Source organism: Cervus canadensis, chromosome 17 (assembly GCF_019320065.1).
Source record: "Cervus canadensis isolate Bull #8, Minnesota chromosome 17, ASM1932006v1, whole genome shotgun sequence".
In the NCBI taxonomy this organism is placed as follows: domain Eukaryota; kingdom Metazoa; phylum Chordata; class Mammalia; order Artiodactyla; family Cervidae; genus Cervus; species Cervus canadensis.
Window position 1 is genome coordinate 4,939,448 of NC_057402.1, and position 22,054 is coordinate 4,961,501.

The 22,054-nt window shown below is 46.2% G+C and overlaps 1 protein-coding gene across 12 annotated transcripts in view; it reads left to right on the forward strand.

Moving 5' to 3' along the window:
• WDR20 (WD repeat domain 20) overlaps nt 1-22,054 on the forward strand; it is a 64,236-nt gene that overhangs the window by 21,712 nt on the left and 20,470 nt on the right. For 6 of the 12 annotated variants that reach the window (XM_043489701.1, XM_043489702.1, XM_043489703.1 and 3 more), the window contains exon 2: nt 20,965-21,147. The exons of 4 other annotated variants lie outside the window; for them this stretch is intronic. In XM_043489701.1, the coding sequence (XP_043345636.1) occupies nt 20,965-21,147 (183 nt within the window). Of the gene's footprint in view, nt 1-857; nt 1,536-20,964; nt 21,148-22,054 lie in introns of those variants that run through there. 2 more of the 12 variants (XM_043489705.1, XM_043489706.1) reach the window with 2 other exon arrangements.

A 22,054-nucleotide genomic window follows, 5' to 3' on the forward strand; every position in this document is an offset into this window, starting at 1 on the left:
TCTGCTATGATCTGGTACCCCCTCCCTCCCCACACACTCATGAGGTTTTCCGCCTCTCTCTCTGTCACTCCCCTCCATGCTGCTCCTTGAATAGCAGCCCTTCCCACCCGCAGAGCCCTCGTGTGTGCTCTTCCTCTGACAGGAATCTGGGTTCCTTCTGCCCACCTTGGGCAGCCACTGGGCTGGCTCCCTCACTTCTTCACGTCTTTGCCCAGGTGTCTTCCTGTCAGAGAAGCTTTCTGTTACCTCTACCCGAAAGGCTCTGTAATCACCTTTCCACCTCAGTCCCACCTCTCCCCTTTCCTGGCTGGACTTTCTTCATAGCCTTTTCCACTCTCTGATACTCGTTTAGATTATTTGTTTACTGGCGGTATCCCTCCTAAGTCCACGAGAGGAGGGGTTTATTCTCTCTTCTTTGCTGAGACTCGGTGCCTAAAACAGTGCTTGGCGCATGTAGAACTCAGTAAATATTAACTGGATAGTGAAAGGGATTTATTTTCTCAAGTAACTTAGAAAATCTTCATTTAGAACATAGGTGCGTTTAGAACATCACCCCAGTGCTATTTACAGTAGCCAGGACATGGAAGCAACCTAAATAAATGTTCATCGACAGATGAGTGGATAGAGATGCAATATTTGAATTAATACATATATGCAATGGAACAGTACTCAGCCATAAAAAAGAATGAAGTAATGCCATTTGCAGCAACATGGAAGTACCTAGAAATTATCATACTAAGTGAAGTAAGTCAAAAAGAAAAAAGATATGTGATATCGCTTATAGGTGGAATTTAAAAAAATGATACAGATGAATTTATTTACAAAGCAGAAACACACACACAGACTTGGAAAACAAAGTTGTGGTTGCCAAAGGGCGGCAGCGCGGCGGGCGGTAAATCAGGAGCCCGGGATTAACACGCACTGTGTGCGTGGTCAGTCAGGCCTGTCTGGCTCTGTGACCCCAGGGACTGTCGCCCGCCAGGCCCCTCTGCCCATGGGATTTCCCGGCAAGAATACTGAAGTGGGTTGCCATTCCGTTCTCCAGAGTGTCTTCCTGACCCAGGGATCAGACCCGGGTCTCCTGCGTTGCAAACGGATTGTTCACCATCTGAGCCACCAGAGCACACCACTGTGTGTGAAACAACCAGCAGGGACCGTGTAGCACAGGGGGCTCTGCTGTCTCATCGTGGTCTGAGGGGGGAAGAGCCTGAGAAAGAATAGACGGGGGGTGTGTGTGCATATATATATATAAGCTGGGTCATTTTGCTCTACACTTGAAACTAACACATTGTGAATCAATTATACTCCAATATAAAGTAAAAGTAAAAAACATAGGTATTGTGATGTCTCATAGGCATATTTTATCTTTTATATAGGTCGTGCATGCACATGATTCAAAGTTCACATGGCTCACAGTGAAAAGTCCCTCATACCCTGCCCGCTGGCCACCTTGTGCCCAGTCTCAGAAGTAACCAGTGTTAAGTTCATGTGTATGTTTCCAGAGACAACCTGTGGTTCTACATGTAAAATCACAGGTATATTCCTCCCTCCTTAAAAGAAAAACGTAACTTTTAGCATCTGTGCTGTTTGGTACCTTCTTTCTGTTTTGTTTGTTTTATAAAACGCATTTTGGAGATTATTCTTTTTCAGCATGTAAAAAGCTCTTTATTTGTGAACAGCCGCACAGTATCGCATTGTATGACTGTATTGTGGTTCCTTCTTTGATGAACACTGAAGTTTCCAGTCTTTAGCTGTTACAAACTATGCTGCAGTCAATATTGATAACCTTGTACGTATATCATTTGCCACAAACTATGCTGCAGTCAATATTGATAACCTTGTACGTGTATCATTTGCCACAAACTATGCTGCAGTCAATATTGATAACCTTGTACGTATATCATTTGCCATGTTGCTAGTATATTTGAGGAATAAATTCCTGTGAGTGGAATTGCTGGATCAGAGGAGTGAGTGTGTGTCCTTCTGACGGACACAGCTCACCTCCCACAGGTTACACCAGTTTTACCTCTGGCATAGGGTGCTGTTACTTGATCGTTACCAGTTTGACAGGTGAAAAGTGATATAAGTGTCATCATATGTTTAAGTCATTTGTATTTTGTATTAAGTCATTTTGTGAGTAGTTGTCCGTGTCCTGTGTCCATTTTTCTGCTAGGATTTGGGTCTTTCTTTTGTTAAAAATTGGCTTGTAGGAGCTTTCTTTTATGTAAAATTGGCCTTTAATTTGTGATCTCAGTTGCAAACCTTTGGTTCCATTGGCCAGTTGTTTTCTGATTTTGCTCATGGTGGTTTTTCCTAGGTAGAAATTTTATCTTTTTTTTTTTTTAATTTTATCTTTTATAGGAAAGCATACTCATCTTTTCCTTGCTGGTTATGGGTTTGGAGTCATACTTAGCCCTTATAATTTTATTTTTTAAAATCATTATGATGTCATCTTATACTTCTGAGGTTTCATTATTTACATTTGCTATCTCTTTGATACTGCTCAAGTTTTTTCTGGAATAAGATGTGAGATGGAGTTTCAACCCCTTTTATTTATTTTAAGATCTTAGGATTTTTAGAATTTCTTATATCTTGCTTGAGAATTAATCTGTCAGCAGTTTTCTGCTGAACTCTGAATGGATCTTGTTGACCTGTGTAATTTTTCGTTATAAATTGTAGTTATTATTATTATTTTTTTTTGGCCACACCATGCAACTTGGTTCCCTTCCCAGGGCTTGAACCCAGGCCCGCAGCCATGAAAGTGCAGAGTCCTAACTGCTGAACCTCCAGGGAATTCTCAAGTTGTAGTTATCTTTGTCTTACCAATGTGGACCTAAGATAATGATTGAGATTCAGTCTATTGGTGAGCATTGTTTTGAGATAAATTTTGTAGAATTTTTAATTGGTAAATAAAGATTAAGATTAGTAATAATAGATGTAATGATAACTAATTATGTACTACACCTAAGGAACATGTTTAGTAAAATGACTTAAAACTAAAGAAATAAGAGATTTTACCCCTTCATTTGAGTGAATCATGTTTGAGGTCTCTTAGCTCCCTTGATTAATGCCTGGCTCTGCCAAGTTAATAAATAGAGTTTACTGGGGCTTGATTCTCGTGTCTCGTAGACTTCGTTTATGGACCGTCATCGGCACAGTGCCAGTCCTGAAGATCCTGGCTGTAGTGCCGGAGGTGGCTTTGGGGTTACCAGCATGGGCTCAGTGAGGGCCTTCACCGCCTGTGCTCTCTCGGGTTCCCACGGGCTCAGTGAGGGCCTTCACACTTTTGCTCCCTTCTGTTTCCATGCTACTTTACCTGGCCTGTTGCATCTCTGCGGCCAGGTGGCATTTTTACCACATGGTTAACTTTCTCAAGGTTGGCAATGGCTCGCTTTACTAAACTGTCAAAAAATCCAAGGTGGACCTAGTGAAAAAGTTAGCCTACCCATGGCCTCTTCAGACTCTCTGTGTTGGGTCTCGCAGTGAGATACTTAACTGGCCAAGCTGACCCTTGTTTGCCCCTGCACCCTTGTTTGGTCTGTCTCCGTCTCGATCTTTCCTCAAGTGCCATCCCACACCTTTCTACTCAGCCATGCCATTGCCTAAATATTCGACTTCTCACATTCTCCAAAACTGTTGGGTTCCTGTTCCCTCCCTCTTCCCTTATATAGAGGTTCTCCTGGATGTGGTCCTCAAGCAGCAGCAGCAGCAGCTCCTCAGAACTGGTGAAAATGTAGGTTTCCAAGCCCCATCTTGACCAGCTGAAATAGGAACTCCAGGGGTGTGGCCCAGGACGGTGTTTAGCTCACTGGGTTTTATCTGCCTGCTCTTCTGTCCATAGAATTCTCCAGGCAGGATACTGGAGTGGGTAGCCATTCCCTTCTCCGGGGTATCTTCCCATCCCAGGAATCCAACCCAGGTCTCCTGCATGGCAGGCGGATTCTTGACCGTCTGAGCCACCAGGGGAGCCCCAGTACTCAGGTGCTGAAGTCTGAGAACCACTGCTTTACGGGGTCTGAGTCAGCTCTCCTCACAGTGAACACCCCTGAGAGCGCATTGGCCATTTAGTTTGTGGGTTATATTAATAGCCATTAATTAATGTGTCTGTCATCACAGTTACCATTTAATGAACATCTACTCAGTGCTGGGCACTAAACGAGGTGCTTTCACACACATTGTCTCATTGTCACAGACACTTTGCACAGTGGGGAGTGGTGTTTCCCACTTGGCATATAGATGAGAACGGGGAGGCTCGGAGGATGCAGTAACTTGCCAGGACGGCGCAGAGCTGTGAGTGGCGGGCAGCGGGAGGCCTCAGTGGGCCCGTCAGATGCTAAGCGGATCCCGGTGTCCTTTCTGGCACGTGACACGGCCTTTCGGGTGAGCCCGGTTCCCAGAGAGTGCCTGCGAGTGCGTGGCTGTCCTGCGGTCGTGTCGCAAGTGGCTGTGTGCTCACCTTTCTGGACCTCCCCCTCACATTCTTAACCCCATCTACTAAGCGACAACCTTCCAGCTTGTTTTTTTTAAGGTAGAAACGGACTGTTTTCTTTTCTTAATACTCATTCACTTACAGTATATCAGAGAGTTGGGAGGTAAAGGAGACTTTGAGATCATAGTCCAGCCTCTACATGTTTGCATATCTGGCCGTTACATTATATGTGCTATTTTTTGTCTCAGAAATCAACTTGTATTTTTGTTGCCGTCTAAGCCGGTATATGCCACAGCTCTGGCCCCTGCACTTATGTTATTTTTACAACTTTAAAAAGTCATGCTACATCGAATTTAGAAAAATTTTAATTTGTCAGAAAAAGTTTTTTTGCTGGCTTTGCCTTAGTCCAGCTGTGCTGGGAAAGTGACGTGAACAAGTGTTAGCACGCTGCCGTGACCCGGGGGACAGCTGCTGTCTCGGGGAGGGGGGCTCAGGGGGAGGGCGCGTTGCTCAGGCCGTCTTTGCTCCCGCTTCCCTCCTGGACTGCCCGTCCCTCTCCCTCTCAAACCCCTGCCCCTCCTTGGACGTTTTGGAACAGGAAGTTAAATAGAAAAATTCATTTATTTTTAAAATTTTTACACAAATTCAGTGCTTATTTCTTACTCTCACTATTTAAGTGCTTACTCTCACTATATTTGGTGGTTTGAATGCATTTAACAAATGTGAATTGATGTTATTTATTTAATAATGATAATAGCTAATACTTAGCTCTTTCTGTGGGCACCACTCCGGTCACTTTATGTAGTTTAACTCCTTAATCCTCAGACGCTGTGTATAATAGGAACTGTCTTATTATTCCCATCGCCCCATTTTGTGGAAGGCAAATAGCTTGCCCACACTCACAGGGCTGGGGGGGGCAGAACCTGAGTCGGGCACAGGCGTCCGCGCTCCAGTCTGTGCTCCTCGTCGGCCCTCACGGTGGGACTCAGCCGGCGCTTTCTCTGTGATGTGCTGCTGTGCGCTTTTGCAATGGCACCCTCCTTAGCATTTGTGTTTTCCTGTTAGGACCTGTGTGGAGGATGGACTTGGTGTGTGAATTTCCATAGACAAATAGATTAGACAAATAATTGAGTCGTGTGCTGGGGACACAGGCCGGAGCCCTGTGAAGAAGGCGGGTGGCGTGGAGCAGGACGTCCCGGGTGTGAACACGGGCTCGGGCCGCCTGGTCCAGCCTCACCACGCAGGACGGGCCCGGCCGGCCCCGCGCCTGGGCCGGGCTCGCCCTCCTCGGGCCCCGCGCTGCCGCGCCTTCTCACCACTCGGCATGCGTGTGTGTGCTGAGGGCCGAGCACTGTGGGGTCCGAGCGCGCACTCAGGCTTGCTGTGGACGAGAAGCTTTGGGGACCTTGTTGTCGTGCGTCTCTTCTGGTTTAAGGACAGATGCAGCAGCAGCGCTCTACATGGAGGAGAGAGGAGACCTTCGCACACCTCCCTGAAGACTGCCTTCTAGTTAATGGCCACTTCAGTTCGGTTCAGTCTCTCAGTCATGTCCGACTCTTTGCAACCCCATGGACTGCAGCTCCCCAGGCTTCCCTGTCCATCACCAACTCCCGGAGTGGGCTCAAACTCATGTCCATCGAGTCGCTGATGCCATCCAGCCATCTCATCCTCTGTCATCCCCTTCTCCTGCCTTCAATCTTTCCCAGCATCAGGGTCTTTTTTAATGAGTCAGTTCTTAGCATCAGGTGGCCAAAGGGTTGGAGCTTCAGCTCTAGTTATGGCCGCTTACTTAAAAATGCTGCTGATGGGATCTGCTAGTATTTGGAGCCTAAGCCTTTGTCAGAACCGTATGTACTACCACCAAGCTGAGCTGCAGGCCTGCATTTCTCAGCTTTCAATGGCTATGCAGCCTCACTTAAAATTGCTGCCTATTTCTGCCATCCTTCTTGCATTTACGTATAAAATTTGAATACATCCCTGCTGGCCAGAATTTTATTAGAGGACAGTACAGAGGGAAGGTTTTCTGAAAGGCAGTCAGGAGCTTTGAAGAGCGCTGTGGGCGTGGGCACGGGCCTCCATTGCTCAGGACCCGCGGCTCCAGAGCTCGGACTTGTCAGGAGGTGAGCGGCGCCCTTCTCCCCCCTCGGCTCACCCTCCTCACTGCTCAGCCTGGAGAAGGCTTATAGCAGTTGGGCTTGGCGCCAACTAAAGGAGTGTCACTTGGTTTATGCTAAGCTTAATGAGTTTTTCAGTCTTCTACATTTCTTCACTCTATGTTATACATAATATAATTTCAAGTTCTGACAACTAGTTATTGTCTGATGTAGAAGCCAGAAGACCACAGGTGAAGGAAGGGTACGGAAATGAGGGCTTTGGCGTATGCTCCTCTGGTGCTCTTCCTGCGTTTACTGGGTATAGCGCTCCAAGTTTAGCTGCGGTATGAATTGATTTTGTGATTGTAGACAATTTACTTCCTTTGTCTTAAGTTGCAGGATCTTGAGAGCAAATGTGACTTTTTAAAAGGTCCTCTCTGGCTTCTGATTCTGTGAATGTGAGACCTAGATTACCTATGTTCAGATAAGACCAGTGTAGGTAGAGATATGTTACAGAATTATTCATGCTGGGAAACCAGTTGCTTCTTCAGTCCATATCTTTGTGAATAGCTTTATATTTAACTTTTTAAGCTAATAGTTGCAAGTTTTTAATTATGTTTGTTTTATTATGTGAGATAGTGAAAAGTGCTTCTACTGAAGCAAATGTGCAGTTGTTGCCAAGGGCTAAATTTTGGATTATGGTTGATTTCAGCCTTGAGTTTGAAACTGCTTATTCGGCTGGTTGGCCTGCTAACCTACATTTAAAATGCAGTATTGTCCCCATGGAGACTACAAATACAATGCTGTCTCTCTTGAGCCTAATATTTTTATTTCAAGCCTCCAGATTTTCAGTGTTAAAATGCTGCTGAATACCAGAGGACAGATTCCACTGTGTGACCTTTTAGCTATTTCTTCTGGATTAAGGATAATCCAGGGCCTAGAATCTCTAGAAAAGCATGGGATTGATGATAAACTTGCAGTTCAGTTCTTGTGAGGAAGATGGGGTTTCGATTTTAGATCCACATTAGAAGAAAAATTGGAAGGTAAATGTGGAACAGATTGAATTCCCCAAAGAGGACTCTGGGAGAAGTTATCCCTGTTGGCCACTGTAGCAAATCAGGAGAACCAGCGAATGCGTCTCACACTGTAGCACTGTTGGACGAGGGAAACAACAGAGCCAGCAGGGCCTCCTTATCTGTCCCCTGAATGGCTGGCTTCGGGAAAGGGTTTTCCTGTCTTCATCGAGGAACATCACTGGTGCCACAGAAACATTCGTAACAGACACCAGCAGTCCTGATGGGTGTGAAACTTAGATTTGGCCAGTTCCAAATAGTCCCATCTCCTGTTGGTGACATGTCACCCCTGCACATACATTTACCTGGTGTAGCTGCAGGCTTCCTTTTATGGTGAATTTCCCTTGTTTGTTCACAGGCATGTATTTGCCCGTGACCCTGTGCTAGACCATGACATGCTTTTAAACTCCTAGAATAATTTTCAGATAGTTTCGGTTTGTTGGCCTGTGTTTCCTTCTTTTTCTATTTAAAAAATTATACAAGTAGTATAATTATTATTGAGGAAAAGTTGAACATTAAGATAGGAAAAAAAAGTCATTTAAATGCTACCCCTGCTTTTAACATTTTTAATATTTTGCTAAGTATCTTTTCAGCTTGTTCTCTTTGCAAACATATATATCTCAAACAGAATGGAACTTTTTTAATTATGGAAAATTTCCGACTTAACACAACAGCAGAGAGAATGTCTCCCAGCTTCACTATTTGTCAGCATGTGGCTAGTCTCATTTCATCTACTGTCTCACCCATACTGTATTATTTTAAAATAAACCCCAAACATCATATATTTTCTTCTATATTTTTTCTACAATACATATACTGTTTGGAGAAAAAAATCATATTTTTACATGTAAAAAATTTACATTTGATCAAAGTCTGTTCTTTGACAGATTAATAAATATTTTTATAGTTGGGTTCTTGACATATAAGGATCTTTTTCTTATTTTATTTATTTTTTACTTGTTAATTTGAAATAATTACAGATTCATGAGAGGTTGCAAAAATGTGGAAGCAGGTCCCATACACCCTTCACCCAGTTTCCGCCAGCGGTGATGTTTGCCTAAGTGTGGTGTGGTAGGTGGCCAGGAGGTTGACAGTGGTGAAGGCTGGATCTCACTCGGTCGTTGGGATTTCGCTGGGTTCACATGCGCGCGTGTCTGTGTCTTCTCTGCAGTTGCTGTCCCACTTGTAGATTCACGCAACCACGGCCACAGTAAGCGGTGTTTTCTAGTCGGTTTGTTCAAATTCATTTTGTAGCTGGTTTATTTTAACTTACTTCCAAACAGGGACTACACATTGTGTATAGTGTGCATGCCTTTATGTCTCGTTTTAATAAAAAATTTATTTTGTTGTAATTTTACACTTAACAGAAAATGACGATGACAGTACAAAGAACCCCCGGGTGACTATTTAAAATTTGCCCATTTGTTTTATCATGTGCTTTCCCTCCCCCTCTTCTCATTCTTCCTCCCTTCTTCCCGTATGTAATAGGTACATGTATAATATAAATCATTTGGGAGTAATTTGTAGACATCATGCCCATTTATTCATGTAAACATCAGTTTCTATTTCCCAGGAACACGATTTCCGCATATATTACCACAGTACATTTATCAAAATCTGAATACCATTGATCTCATCTGAAGCGCACGTTAAAGTCTCAGTGGTTACCCGCGTGTTGTCCTTTAGGAGCCTTTTGCCCCTGCTTTGGGAGCCAGTCCAGGTGCACAAACTACAAGTAGTTGCAGGCTCTTCAGTCCCATTCAGTCTGGACTGATTCCTTAGTTTTTTCTTTGTCTTCGTGGCTTTGACATCTTGAAGAGTTCAGGCCAGTTGTTCTGTAGGATCTCAGTTTGGCTTTGTCTGATACTTTTGTGATTAGATTCGTAGTCTAGTTCCCAGTTTTAGATCACAGTCAGGCGTCACAGAACTGCTGTTGTGTTTTTCTCAGGGCAGCAGTCGTGGAGAGAGGCGGCTGCCTTGGCTTCTTCACTGCAGTGATGTGAACTCTGATTAAGGTTGTGTTTGCTATACCAATCCATTGTCAGGTTCCACTTTTCTGTTTGTAATCGATACATAGTTTGCAAAGGGATACTTTGGGGCTGCAAAAATATCCTTTTACTCATCAGACCTTCATCCACTAGTTTTAGCAGCCATTGATGGTTTTTGGCTGAATCAGTTATTACTGTATTACTGTGATGGTTATAAAATGGTGATTTTCAAACTCCATTTTTCTTTCCTTCTACATTTATTATGTGTTAGTCTATTGTAAGGGAAAACCTTTTTTCCCCTCCCCATTTATTGATATTAATATGAACTCAGATTCTTATTTTATTCCATGAAAATTCTGGAGTATTGTTTTTATGTTTAAATTGTCCCATCTTTGACCAATGGTAGTTGCTCTGCTTTGTCCCTGGCTTTTGGACCCAGCCTCAGAGGTCTTTCATAGTTTTCTTGCTCAGCAGTACAGAAAGGTGTTCCAGGTTCATCTTGTCTATTTCTTGCCCTGAACCTGGTATCAAGTATATAGGCGCCTTGGTGACTTTTAAGTGACAGGTAGCATTTGTGACAAATCACTTTTGCCCAGTCTGGGCACTGGGACTTCCTGTTGCCATTTGGTCATTGCTTCTATACGTTTCTACCTTCTTTGTGGAGAATCTGAATTCCTAATGACATTCACGTGATTTTTTGTTTTATTTTACAAGACATTAAGAATAACAATATACTGTTACTACTAACAGTATGATTATAATATGAATACCATTTTAAGACTTCGTACTTCTTTTTGTCTTTAGAATCCTATTTTTTAATTGCATTTTTCACTTAATGATATAGCATGTAATATCCTTCTTTGCTGGTAAGTAAATGTCTTCATTTTAAATGGCTACATGATATATTTACCCATTTCATTTTTATAACAGAGGATGTTAATGTTTTTTTAGAAACAGACCTGAGGAGACTCTTTGTACATCTGTTTGATCATTAAAATTGTTTTTTAATTTATGATTAGCATCCAAACAGAAATGTGTATAAATGTAAAGTTTTATTAATTTTTCACAAAGTAGGTTTGATGGTTTTTGGCTGAATCAGTTCTTACTGAATCCAAAGTTATCACTGAATCCAGTTATTACTGAAGCAAAGTTTCATTAAGAAACTTCATTCCTAGCCTTCCTGGGACCTCCCCACACTCCGCAAGGGGTGACCACTGTCCTCACTTCCAGCATCACAGACTAGTTTTACTTATTTTTGAATTTTAAGTAAATAGAATTATTTCATATATCCTATGCTGCTTTTGTATCTAGCTCCTCTCACTCAAGATTATTTTAGGGGGTGTTTCCCTGTTTTTTCTTGGTGCGTGGTCCTTGCATGGGTAGTATTGCCTGGGTGGCCTAGTATGGATGCACATTTGTGCTTGGGCCCGCCCTGGGCTGCTACAGATTGTTTACCCACTTGGAAAATATTTTCTAAGGATGAATTCCTGAGAGTTGAATTTGTGTTTAAAGGATAGGAGGCTTTCGCTCCGTGTTGCCAAACTGCCCCGAGTAAAGACTGTGCCGGTTTACATTCCCGTCACCGTCAGGCGAGGCCTGTCCCTCCGCATTCCGGCGTGGGCTGGTCTCACTGGTCCCTTCTGAAGTGGGGTGGCGCTGCATGGCCACCGCTGTGCCAGTGCAGAATACACTTCAGGCGCCTAAAAAGGCGTGGGGAAAAAGCATCAGAAGTGTCTGAGTGGCTGTTACTGAGGTCGCCTATCAGGCCGTTATGTCTTAAAAAGATTTGGCTTAGTTGGGGAGATAAGACATATGACAAATGACAGACAGTAGAGGTGCCAAGTGAACAAGTAGTTCCCGTGATACTATGAAACTTTAGAGGAAGTAGAGAGCAGGACTTTTCTTCATGGTCGTATGTAGAATGGCTCAGCTCTCTTACTGCCCTGGTTTTGAGGCTGCTGTCTTCCCTTGAGGCCTGGCTGGATTAGAGAATAACTATTTGAATTACAGAGGCCAAATCCAGTGTCCTGCCCGTTGGTTTTAGTGACTGATCTCCTTCCGTGTAAGGTAAGTTTAACGTTCTCTCCAGCTCTCCTGCTTCCTGTTTGAACACCCAGCAGTGTATGGCCTCCAGAGTACTGTCCTTTGGTGTAAAATTAGTGGTACGCATCATTGCCATTTTTTGAAAATTTCGTATGTTGCAGATTCAGTAGTTCATTGTTCCATCTGAGGTTGGGTGATTGAAAAGGATGGCAGCTTGGTGTGATTGAAATCACGGTTCTAAGCTCTGCGAAACCTCTAGCAGATCACCACCTTTCCCTGGGCTCAGTTTCAATGTAGGATGAGGAAATGGGGGTCAGAAAATTGGCAGGGCCTTTACACAGTGGGAGATTTAGGGCATTTCTCGACTAGGGTAGGAGCTCCTCTGCAGAGTGCTGCTTGTGCGGCATCTTGAATCAGAAAATTGAAAAATCGTCAGTGTGCTCTGCCAAGCACAAGCTTGAGAACTGTAAGTGTCAGGAAGACAATGGTGCAGTAGTTAAGCAGCATATAGAAACTACTCACTGCCTTGGAACGGGTCTTCAGTTGACCAGTGTTGTCACAGCACTTTCAGATGGCCACAGAATTTCTCCCCACCCTCACTCCCACCCCGTTAGGAAAAACTTTAAAAATATTTATTTCCCAAGTATTTGAAATGAGTATCTTTTGCAGAAATGAAAACATCTTCCCTTACCTTCCACTTGAGATGTTGGTATTCCCTTGGGAATAGATATGCATATTTCTATGCATATTTAACAGAAGGGTTTAATAAAAATAGGGCATTTGAATATGTCAGCATTTTAATGTGATGAGATCTGGTGTTAGAATGTGTGCAGATTGATTTTATCTAATGTTTATTCATAGTTTTTCTTTAATGAAGAAATCAGTATTTTATTAGTTGTAGTGTTTGACATTGTGAGAAGAGGCCTAACCTGAACGTGGCGTGCAGCGAGCGGAAAGGAAGAGATGGCGGGGGTGTCGTGGGTCAGCGGTTTACTGAGTTCATTTCTGAAAAACCACTCTGGGGGGAGAGGAGCCGAGTTTACATAGCTGTTTTTAAGTGACAGGCTGCCTTGGGGAAAATGGCATGTGATGACAGCAGAAGCTTACTTTTTCAGCGGACACATGACGGACAGTGCTGGCTCGGGAGAAGGAGCCCTGCCCTCTGGGGGCTGCTCCCACCCGCTTGAAGCAGGAGCCTGCCTGGCTCCCGGGGGAGTCTCTCTCTGGGGACCAGTAAGCAGGCTGTCCTGTGAAAACTGCACGGAACACGTGCCTCTTCCGACTGTGCGTCTTTCCCCGTGTTGGGAGGACCTGAAGGTGTCGCCCCTCCCGGCTTCCGTCTCGTCGTTTGCCTGTTTCCTGGTGGGGGGGCGGTGTCCCTCTCCCCCTCCCTCCACGGAGCTCTCTGTCCCACTCACCGCTCGAGGCCCCGCTGCTTCTGGCCCGGGGAGGACCTCTGGGACCCGAGTGCCGGGTGCCCGTTCCAGGGTCAGGGTGGTCAGGAGCCTGCGAGCGGGCGACATGCCGGTTGTTTTCAGTGACGGGCGTGGGTCTGGTGTGCCAGTGCAAGTGTGGGCGTGCGCGTGTGTCTGACGATGGAGGAGGAGTGGGGGCTAAGAAAGGGAAGGTCCTGTCTTGGAGGAGATTCTATTGGAAGGAAAACATGCCCCTAAACTTGGCTTCTGCTGTTTTTCTCCAGGAAATTTAGAAAGGAATATCCCTGTTTTTCCTTATTTATATTTCTTTGAAAGTATTAATGAATGATGAGACATTTCAAAGCCTCTCTGATAAGTATCAATTCCTTCTGTATTCAAAAGGAGAAATATGAGTTTCAGTGAGAGGAACTAACTTTTCTAAAGTGCCTTTTAAGTGTCAGGTGTTACGCTTCAGATGGTCTCCGTTTTAGTAAAACAGCCCTGCGAGGCACATGCTTTGAGAGGGTGGGTCTGGGATCTGGGCCAGCCTGAGTGAGGCCCGAGTGTTTCAGTCCCACTTCAGCAAGCCCAGGAGCATGCAGTCACACAGGGACAGAGTTTTAGGGTAGGTGCTACCTCCGATGGTATCTCATCAACTTCCTGTCAGAGCAGCGGAGGGAGCACCCGGCCTGGAATTCAGCAGGCCGAACCCCACCACTTGCTTCTCTTTGACAGCTGTTTCTGTTTCTCTGTTTAGAAAATGGGAGTGGCCATAGTTCTTCACGGCACAGGTCTGTAAGGACCGCCGGAGGAACTGATGCTTGAAGGTGCTCTGTAAGCCGTCAGGTGGCTTTCTGGTATGTGCCAACGAGGGTGGTTTTCCTTCACAGATGGGCGCCCAAGAAGGCCTTAGTTGTTGGCTGGGCTTTTGGTCAGCAGAAGAATTGTGTGTGTGTGTGTGTCTGGCTCTGGATTTCTTCTGGTTTCCGCCGTTCTTTTCCTTTTTTTCCCTCCATTTTCAAAAGTGTATCATTCCTACAACAGAAACTTAAGGATACCTTCTGTGTGCCAGCCCTTTATTAGGTGTTGGAGATAGAGTGGTGAATAGGAGATAAGTTTTTGTCCTTCCTGAAACACTGAAAGTGTACAGTTGACTGACCTTTTTTTGTTTTTCCTATTGGTATAAGTTATCCCAGACCTGACTTCTAATACCCCTGGTATCTTTTTTTTTTTTAATGTGTTAGACCCTGAATACCATTAATGCCAGTTGTGCAGCTGTTTGGAATGTAGCTGTTCGCCTGAGGAAACCGTGAGGAAGATGGATTGTGTGGCTGTCCCCCAGCAGGAGCCTGTCTGTGTCTCCTCCACGGGCCGGCGGCTCCGACCGTGGGCTCGGCCTCTGGGCGGCGCTTCACAGCTGACTGTACCTGAGTGTCAGACTGCTCACCTGCCCACAGGTGTGGGTGGTGAGCGTGTTTGAAAAATCGCTGATTGGTATTTTCGTCATTAGGGCCGCAGGTTATTTTCCACTCTGTTGGAGAAGATTTGTATTAAATAGGACATTGACCTTTGTTCATGAAGCAAGTATGTCTCAGCTCGGAGTGGTCTGCGTCTCCTTTCCTCAGTCCTGTGACCGGGAAGCGTTGCCCCAGGACCCCCAGCTGGGTGTGGTCTGCGTCCCCTTTACTCGGCCCTGGGACCGGAAGCATTTCCCCAGGATGACCAACCAGCTGGGTGTGGTCCTGCCCCAGCCCGTGGGCTCAGCCCTCGCAGGCACCAGACCCCAAGCCTAACTGGGTTAAACGTCGTCCCCAGGAAAAACTGGGGAACAGTCTGTCATGTGGTTTATTTTGGATCCCCCGTCTGGACACAGGACCCTCTCCAAGTCGGCGATCCTCTGTGGGCCCAGGAAGGAATCCCCTGTGCACCTCTGGCTCCTGTTTTGGCGTCTGAGGTGCGGTCAGAAGGCGTGGTCACAGCCCTGCGGCCGCTCTTTGATTTCCAAGTGGCGTAATGGAGACCTCTGATGTCACTGGGGCGGCTCCAGCTATTTGGGATTAATCTATTCAGGCTGTCTGTGAGTCAGCAGCCTCCTGACTTTCTCTTGTTTTTAAAAGGACTGTCACCGTGTATGAAATACAGTTCCCATGTGAGCGCGAATAACTGGCACATAGGGATAGGCCCGCAGTGGCGGTCCAGCGAAAGAATGCCTCGCCGGTGGGCTGGGGGGAAACGGCACTGGCCCTGTGGTGGGCAGCATTTGTGTGATCGGAGGAGGGGGAGTGTTCTGAGTGAAAAGAGGAAGGCGGGGGAGGGCAGGAGGGTGTGAACAGCCCAGACGGCTGTGAACACGTGCCTTTGCAGGTGTGTGTGTCGAGGCCCGTCGTGGATGGCCCGTGCCTGGCCTGTGGATGCCAGCTGAGGAGTTTAGCCACTGGTGTGCTGGGCAGGGCTTCAGAGGTTCTGAGTGGCAGAGCTAGTGAGTCTTTGTGAGGATTAATCTGGCAGGTGTGGAGGGTAACCTGGAGGTGGGGGGACGGGGGGAGGAGCCAGCCGAGCTGTGGGAGCCGCCCCTGGGCTGGGCCGCCTGGAGGAGGGCCACTGCCAGAGGGCGTGGAGCCGGCGTGGGGGTGCCTGCTGGGGGTGGGGTGGGGGCGCACCTCGGAGGCAGCAGGCCTGAAGCTTGGGAGAGGGGCCTCCGGAGGAGGGAGCCATTTCTGGTGTGGGTAGGGTGAGCGTCTTGTCTGGGCGGGTATTAGACAGCATTTAGATATGCCGGTAACTGGACTCTCTTTTGGCAAGTTCTGTGAGACTGGTTCTCTCTGAGGTGGTTCTCAAAAGGGGAAGGAAAATGGGACATTAAGGGAAAACAAAGCCCACCTTTATCACTACACGCCCCCCGTGTACCATCGTCTAGCATGCCTTTTTCAGAGGTCTTTCTGAGATTATTTTCCACACCACATCAAGCGCTTCTGGGCCCTGAGGAGTATGAAGCAGCAGGCTCCCGTGAGGAGGGCTTGGCCAGGCCTGGAACGGCGCGTCGGGCACGCCCGCGGGAGGCGGGCCTTGCTGGTTCCTGGCTCTCTCCCTCCTCTTGGCCCTGCAGCCTTCCTGTGGGCCAGCGAGGGGTCTGAGGGAAGGTGTGAGTTGGAACTGTTTCTTCTGCAGACTTCTGTGGTCCTGGAAAGATAAGTGCTTGTTAGTGCCTTGCTGAACTGACCCAGCTGACTTCATATTTTGACAGTATTCATCATGAAGAGAATTCCAGGGATTTTTAAAGGATCAAAAGTCCAAGGCAAAAAGAAACAAAACGTTTTAAAGTTTGTACTTACTGACTGAGGATTTTGGTTAACCAGCTCTGTTTCTCTAGTAGGAATTGTTTAAACCACCATGTAAATTTCTTCTGTTGAGAATGAGACACAGATAAATTATTTGTAGTCAGTAACTCCTTATGCAGAAACTAATGAGCATAATGATGAAATTTAATCTTACTATTGAAAAATAGCAGTTCCATTCATTAAACAGATACTGACCTTTTGTGACAAATACTATACTCCATTGGAGCTGAACAACCAAATATTCTTATCAGTTCTTAGAATTCTTGCCAGTTCTTAAAATTGATAAGACTTTTAAATAAATTGTCCTGGTATAAATTGACATTTAAAAATTTAGATAATTGGTAATAATTAGGATGCAGAAGCACAAAAAAAAAAAAGTATCTGTAACGTATCTATGAAGGATTTACCAGAAAGCTGAAAAACAGAAGTAATTTTGTGGAATAATACAGTGGTAACTGTTTAATAAAGTAGTTCTGCTTTTTAAGGGAGTTTTTATTATAATTTTTAATTGTAATTGTAAGTGATGATAACAGACATAAAGTAACACTGTGATAATATAAATGATTAAATGCTAAATTTTGTGTAATGAATTAAGTACTTGAGAGTTGAGATAAAGGAGCCAACTTGGGAAGTGGTAGTTGGGAAAACGCTTGCTGGAGGTGATGGGACTTGTACAGATGGATAAGATTCCTGAGAACAGGGGTAAAGGAGACTATCCTAGCAAGAGGGCAACTCAGGCCAGGAGGGAGGGGGCGTCTGCCCACCCCAGACTCCACGTGGGCGGATGGCAGGAAGAGCGGAGTGGTGGGACACGGCCCTCGACCCCTCCCTTGCTTCCCAGGTGCCTCAGCGGTAAAATGCGGGTGGCATAGGCGCGGACTCTGTGGGGCGCCTGTGAGGCGGGATGCGATGCTGAGAGTCAGGTTGCTGGTGCACAGGAAGTGTGCAGTGGACCAAAGTTGCTGCGGCTGTTAGGAGGATGGAAGGGCAAGACTGCTGGGTGTCGTCATGTTCTGGTGTGAAGGAATTAGGAAGCCCCAGCAGCACTGCCCCGGGTAGGATGTGACCGGATGAACCAAGAGCGGTAGGTTTGCCTGCTCTGCCATGCTCGGGGCTTTATCTCCATCATCGTGTGCCTCTCCTTGGCCCTGCGTGGAGCTGGGGGACTTCGTTCTCCGCGGCTGTGAGGGAGGTGACACGCACCTCCCCAGGGCCACCCGGCCACCTCTTGGGAAGGCAAGGTTTGAACCCAGACCTGCCTGGTTCCGAAGTGTAGGCTCGTTCTCTCTCTGTTAAACTGTCCTGACCTGGGAAACCATCTATCGGGCTGATGACCCTATGGGGAAGCGGTGGCTGGCTCAGGTCATTGGCACTGTTACTGAAAGGTGGGTGGGTTCTGACCCCGTTCGCCAGAAGAGGAAAGAAGATAGTAACCCAGCAGTGGGAAAAGAGACAGAACTCGGTGATTGGCTGTCAGAGGGAAGAGGAGGAGGTGAGTTGGAGGTGATGGTGCAGCTGGAAATGAAGGCATGAGCTGGTGGTCCCTACGTTCCCCACACCTGGGTTCAGGCTTCAGAAAGCTCAGGCACCATGGCTGGAGTCCCCAGGTTTCTCGGAAGGGTAGTTTCCTGTATTTGGGAAGCTTGTTGTCACTTCGGGGCTCACAGGAGTCATGCTGGTGAGAGGGACATGCTGCCTGGCTAGTGTTTGCGTTCTGGTGCCATCCGTGCCTTTGGGAGCTGGAGGGGGAGTGACCTTTGGGAAGAGAGATGCTTGCTTGTGTTCCTCAGGCCTCGGTCTGCACTTATGCCTTCTGGGACAGTGCCGGTCCCACCAGTGTTGAAAGACCAGTTTTTAAAATTGCAGCGAATAGGACTACTCTTTGTTTTCCGTCGCACTGCACAGGCTTCTCATCGTGGTGGCTGATTGTTGAGGCGCAAGGGCTCCAGGGGCGCAGGATTCAGTAGCTGCCGCAGGTGGGCCCAGGACTCTAGAGCAAGGCTCAGGAGTTGTGGTGAGCAGGCTTAGCTGCTCCCTGGCATGTGGGATCTTCCTGAATCAGAGGTTGAACTCGTGTTCCCGGTATTGGCAAGTGGATTCTTAACCACTAGACCACCAGGAAGGCCTTGGAGTGATACTTTTGTAAAATAAAATAAGGATTACTAGGAAAAGAAACTGAAAAAGACATTTAGGAAGCAAACTTGGATTTTTTGTTATTAGATTCAGTGGGTATAAAATCACACTGTCACATTGCCATTCTAAATGCTTCTTCTCAGTCTACTTAATTTTGACTGCAGACTACTAGACTACTCATGGTCTGGTATATTTTGAGAGCAATAATCTAGGAAGAAACTTTGTTAAGCAAATTAGTAAACAGGATGATTTTGGAATATTTACATTGTTCGAGAGTAAAAATTGTCTTTCAGTTGGCATTTAAAATACTGTAGATGTGTGTTTGTGTAATCTAATGACAGACAACATCTTTCAATAAGGTTCCCTATTAGGGGCAGGAATGCTAAAGAACCCTTCCAAGAACTGAGGCTGATATTGTGAGGGATCCATGAGTTTAAAACTAGTAGCAATATTTGGAAAAAGTGGTGCTTTAAACTTCCTCTGTTCTTCTGAGAATCACTGTTTCTTTTGCTCATTTAATTTGTATTAGTTTGTTTTCTCTGTTAACATTTGGCGAGTTGTTTTTTATGTTTTGGTGCATAATTTTATATATATTCTTTCATGGGGTAGTTTCTTAAACACACTGCAAAAAAGAAGTCCCGGTCGTTGCATGCGCTGATGCAGAGATCATGGGGTAGCTCAGTGGTTCTAATTTCGGGTTTGAGTTTTGACTCTCGCCGTCAGTGTGTCTTATATTTTGGCCTGTTTTTACTTTAGCTGCTGTTTCCTTGCACTGAGGTCATTTGCCGAGTTGTTCGCTTAGACTCAACTTCTCTCCCTCCTTCGGGCTGAGCCCAGGAGCTGCTTACCCCCAGCTGGCCCATCCTGTCCGGACCCCCTGCCTCTGCCGTGCACCCGCCTCGTCACACGTTACAGGACGCTCAGGCCCCGCGCACGGCCCGCTTCCCCTTGCTCCAGAGTTGGGACTTCTGCAGACCACACTCTGCTTGCTTCACCTTCCGGACAGCCGGTTCCCAACCCGGACCTTCTGGGGTTGGGAAGAGAGGTGCTCCCCGCACTCCAGCTGCGATGAGGCAGGGAGGGTCCTCCGTGCGCGTCTACACTCCTTTGCCCTGGGTTCCCCGGGCACTCGTACCACTCAGCTCCAGACTGCCCGTGCTCGGGTTTTGAGCCTGTCATCGTGAGGTCCTCTTTTTTACACACTGCTAGTAATCTGACAGACCTGGATACTCAGTCACTGTCCCAGGCCTCTTTGGAAGAACGAGATCTTCAGAACCTGCACTCGTAGGAACCAGAGCTGTGAGCCCCAGAATTGCACACGGGGCCAAAGCAGGTGTTTCAAGGAGACGTTCGGTAGTCTCCACCGGTGATTCTCCGATGGCAGGGGAGGGGACGGGTCACCTTCATTCAGCAGTGACCACCCAGCATGCTGGATTGCACAGAAGGTTTCTCATGAGGAAAAAGATCCTGCTTTTAAAGACGGGAGGCACTTTGAAAAATCACATTTAGCCCAAGTCAGAAGTCAGACTCTGGGGAGTACTGTGTGTTTTCTCCCCACCCCCTTTACGGGAAAACAGGCTTGGGCTCCATATCCGGCCCTTCCGCGTCTTCGGTAGGTACGGGGACCTCGGCTGGGTTATTTAACTTCCCTGAAGTTGTTTTCTCGTCTGTAAAATGGGGGGAAATGTGGTCTCTTTTGAAGCGTTATGATAAGGATTAAGATGATGCCTGTACCAGACTTGGAGTGTGGGTTCGATGAGTGAAAGCCCCCTGAAAGCTAACGCAGAAGAGACTGTGACCCAGTGCGGGAGCCCCTGCCTCTGTGTTCACTGGCCGCAGTCCTGGTCCTCAGCCTGAGCAGGCTTCAGGATCAGCTGGAAGGCCGTTGTAACTGCAGCTTGCTGGGCCCACCCGCCCACCCTGGTGGTTTGATTCATTTGGTCTGGGGTGGCGTGGGAGAAGGTGCGTCTCTGAATTTCCAGGTCACACTGCTGCTGCCTCCGCTGGTCTGGGGACCACACTTTGAGAACGACTGGGCTGCAGGTAAACTCACCGATGAGCTTGTAGGTGCTGGAGCTGTGTTTGAAAGCCGAGCTTTCATGTGGTTAGAAAATGCTTGAAATACGTTTTACAAACACTGAATTTAGTATCCCAAGGATTTTTTTCCTCCTGAAGTCCAGGAGTCTTCATTAAACATATGTGAAGAAGAGTAAGTTGCGAGAGTAACAGTTAAAAACATATTATGGACAGTCTAACAATATCATATTGGCTGAGGTATGTGAAAGTGCTTTTATAAAATGCTGGAAACTGCAAAAAGAATTTATAAAAATTAAAATATTTCAATATTTTAATTTTTAAGATTGAGCATCATAATGGAGTATAAACTAGTGTGACTTAGAGTTCTCATCTCAATGTGCTGTTTACCGTGTGTATTTTTCTCTCTCTCCTCCAGGCTGCTGACTTGAGTAAACCAATAGATAAAAGGATATACAAAGGAACACAGCCTACTTGTCATGACTTCAACCACCTCACAGCCACAGCGGAAAGCGTCTCTCTCCTAGTCGGCTTTTCCGCAGGCCAAGTCCAGCTTATAGACCCAGTCAAAAAAGAAACTAGCAAACTATTTAATGAGGAAGTAAGTAGCCCCCTGCCTTAGCTGTTAAGAACCCCTATAGGAATGTATACGTTCTTACCGAGGGTATGGGCCTTACAATTCTACTCTGTGAGTGAAGCCCATTTTCCGTCCTCAGCTGTCCTACCTAGTATTACCCAAGTTTAAATGTGGTGCGTTAACTTGTTGACTTTTACCTGTTCTTTATTGGGCTAACTGTTTTTTGTGCATTTTTTTATGTTCAGGTGTCTATAGCAGGTGTTTTAAGAAAAATTGTTTTTATAATGGAGATAAGGACAAGACTAATAGCTTGATCTTTATATAATTTAAATAAGAAGATAAAGAATTCTAAACTGTATTCACATTGCCAGAAAATTTCATGCAGCTCAAAGAAATTGCTGATATTTCCTTAGGTTTCGCAAATGGTAGATAAAGTTTTGATGTGCGTGTTTGACAGGCATACATCTGAGAATTTGCTTTCTTGCTCTTGAAAGCGTTTGCTCTAACACCACCTCTGGTGTGGTTAGAAGTCCTGGCGCTTGAGACTGGCTGCCGTGGCTCAGCTCCTGCCTGTGTTGTGCTGTGTCCTGGGATTCCTGGTGTCTCCAGCCTCATTCTTGAAGGAGCCCGAGAGATCTGAGCTGTCTGTTCAGGAACACGTCAGAACCTTTAAACCTGGGCAAATGGAAGTTGCCAGATAGAGTATATCTTTAAAGGCTGTTGGAGTGGCTTTTCAGTCCAAGTATTGCCATTACATGTCTGACACACTTCCTCTGCTGTTTGAGTGTGACTTTCCTAGTAAATGGAACGGACGAGGTCGGCTTGCTGAGTCAGAGGCCTTGGCTGCAGTCTCCTTGTAACCTCAGCCCTGGGGTGACGAGGGTCAGGTCACCTGAACCCCTGTCAGGAAGGGCAGGAGGTTTTACATTGT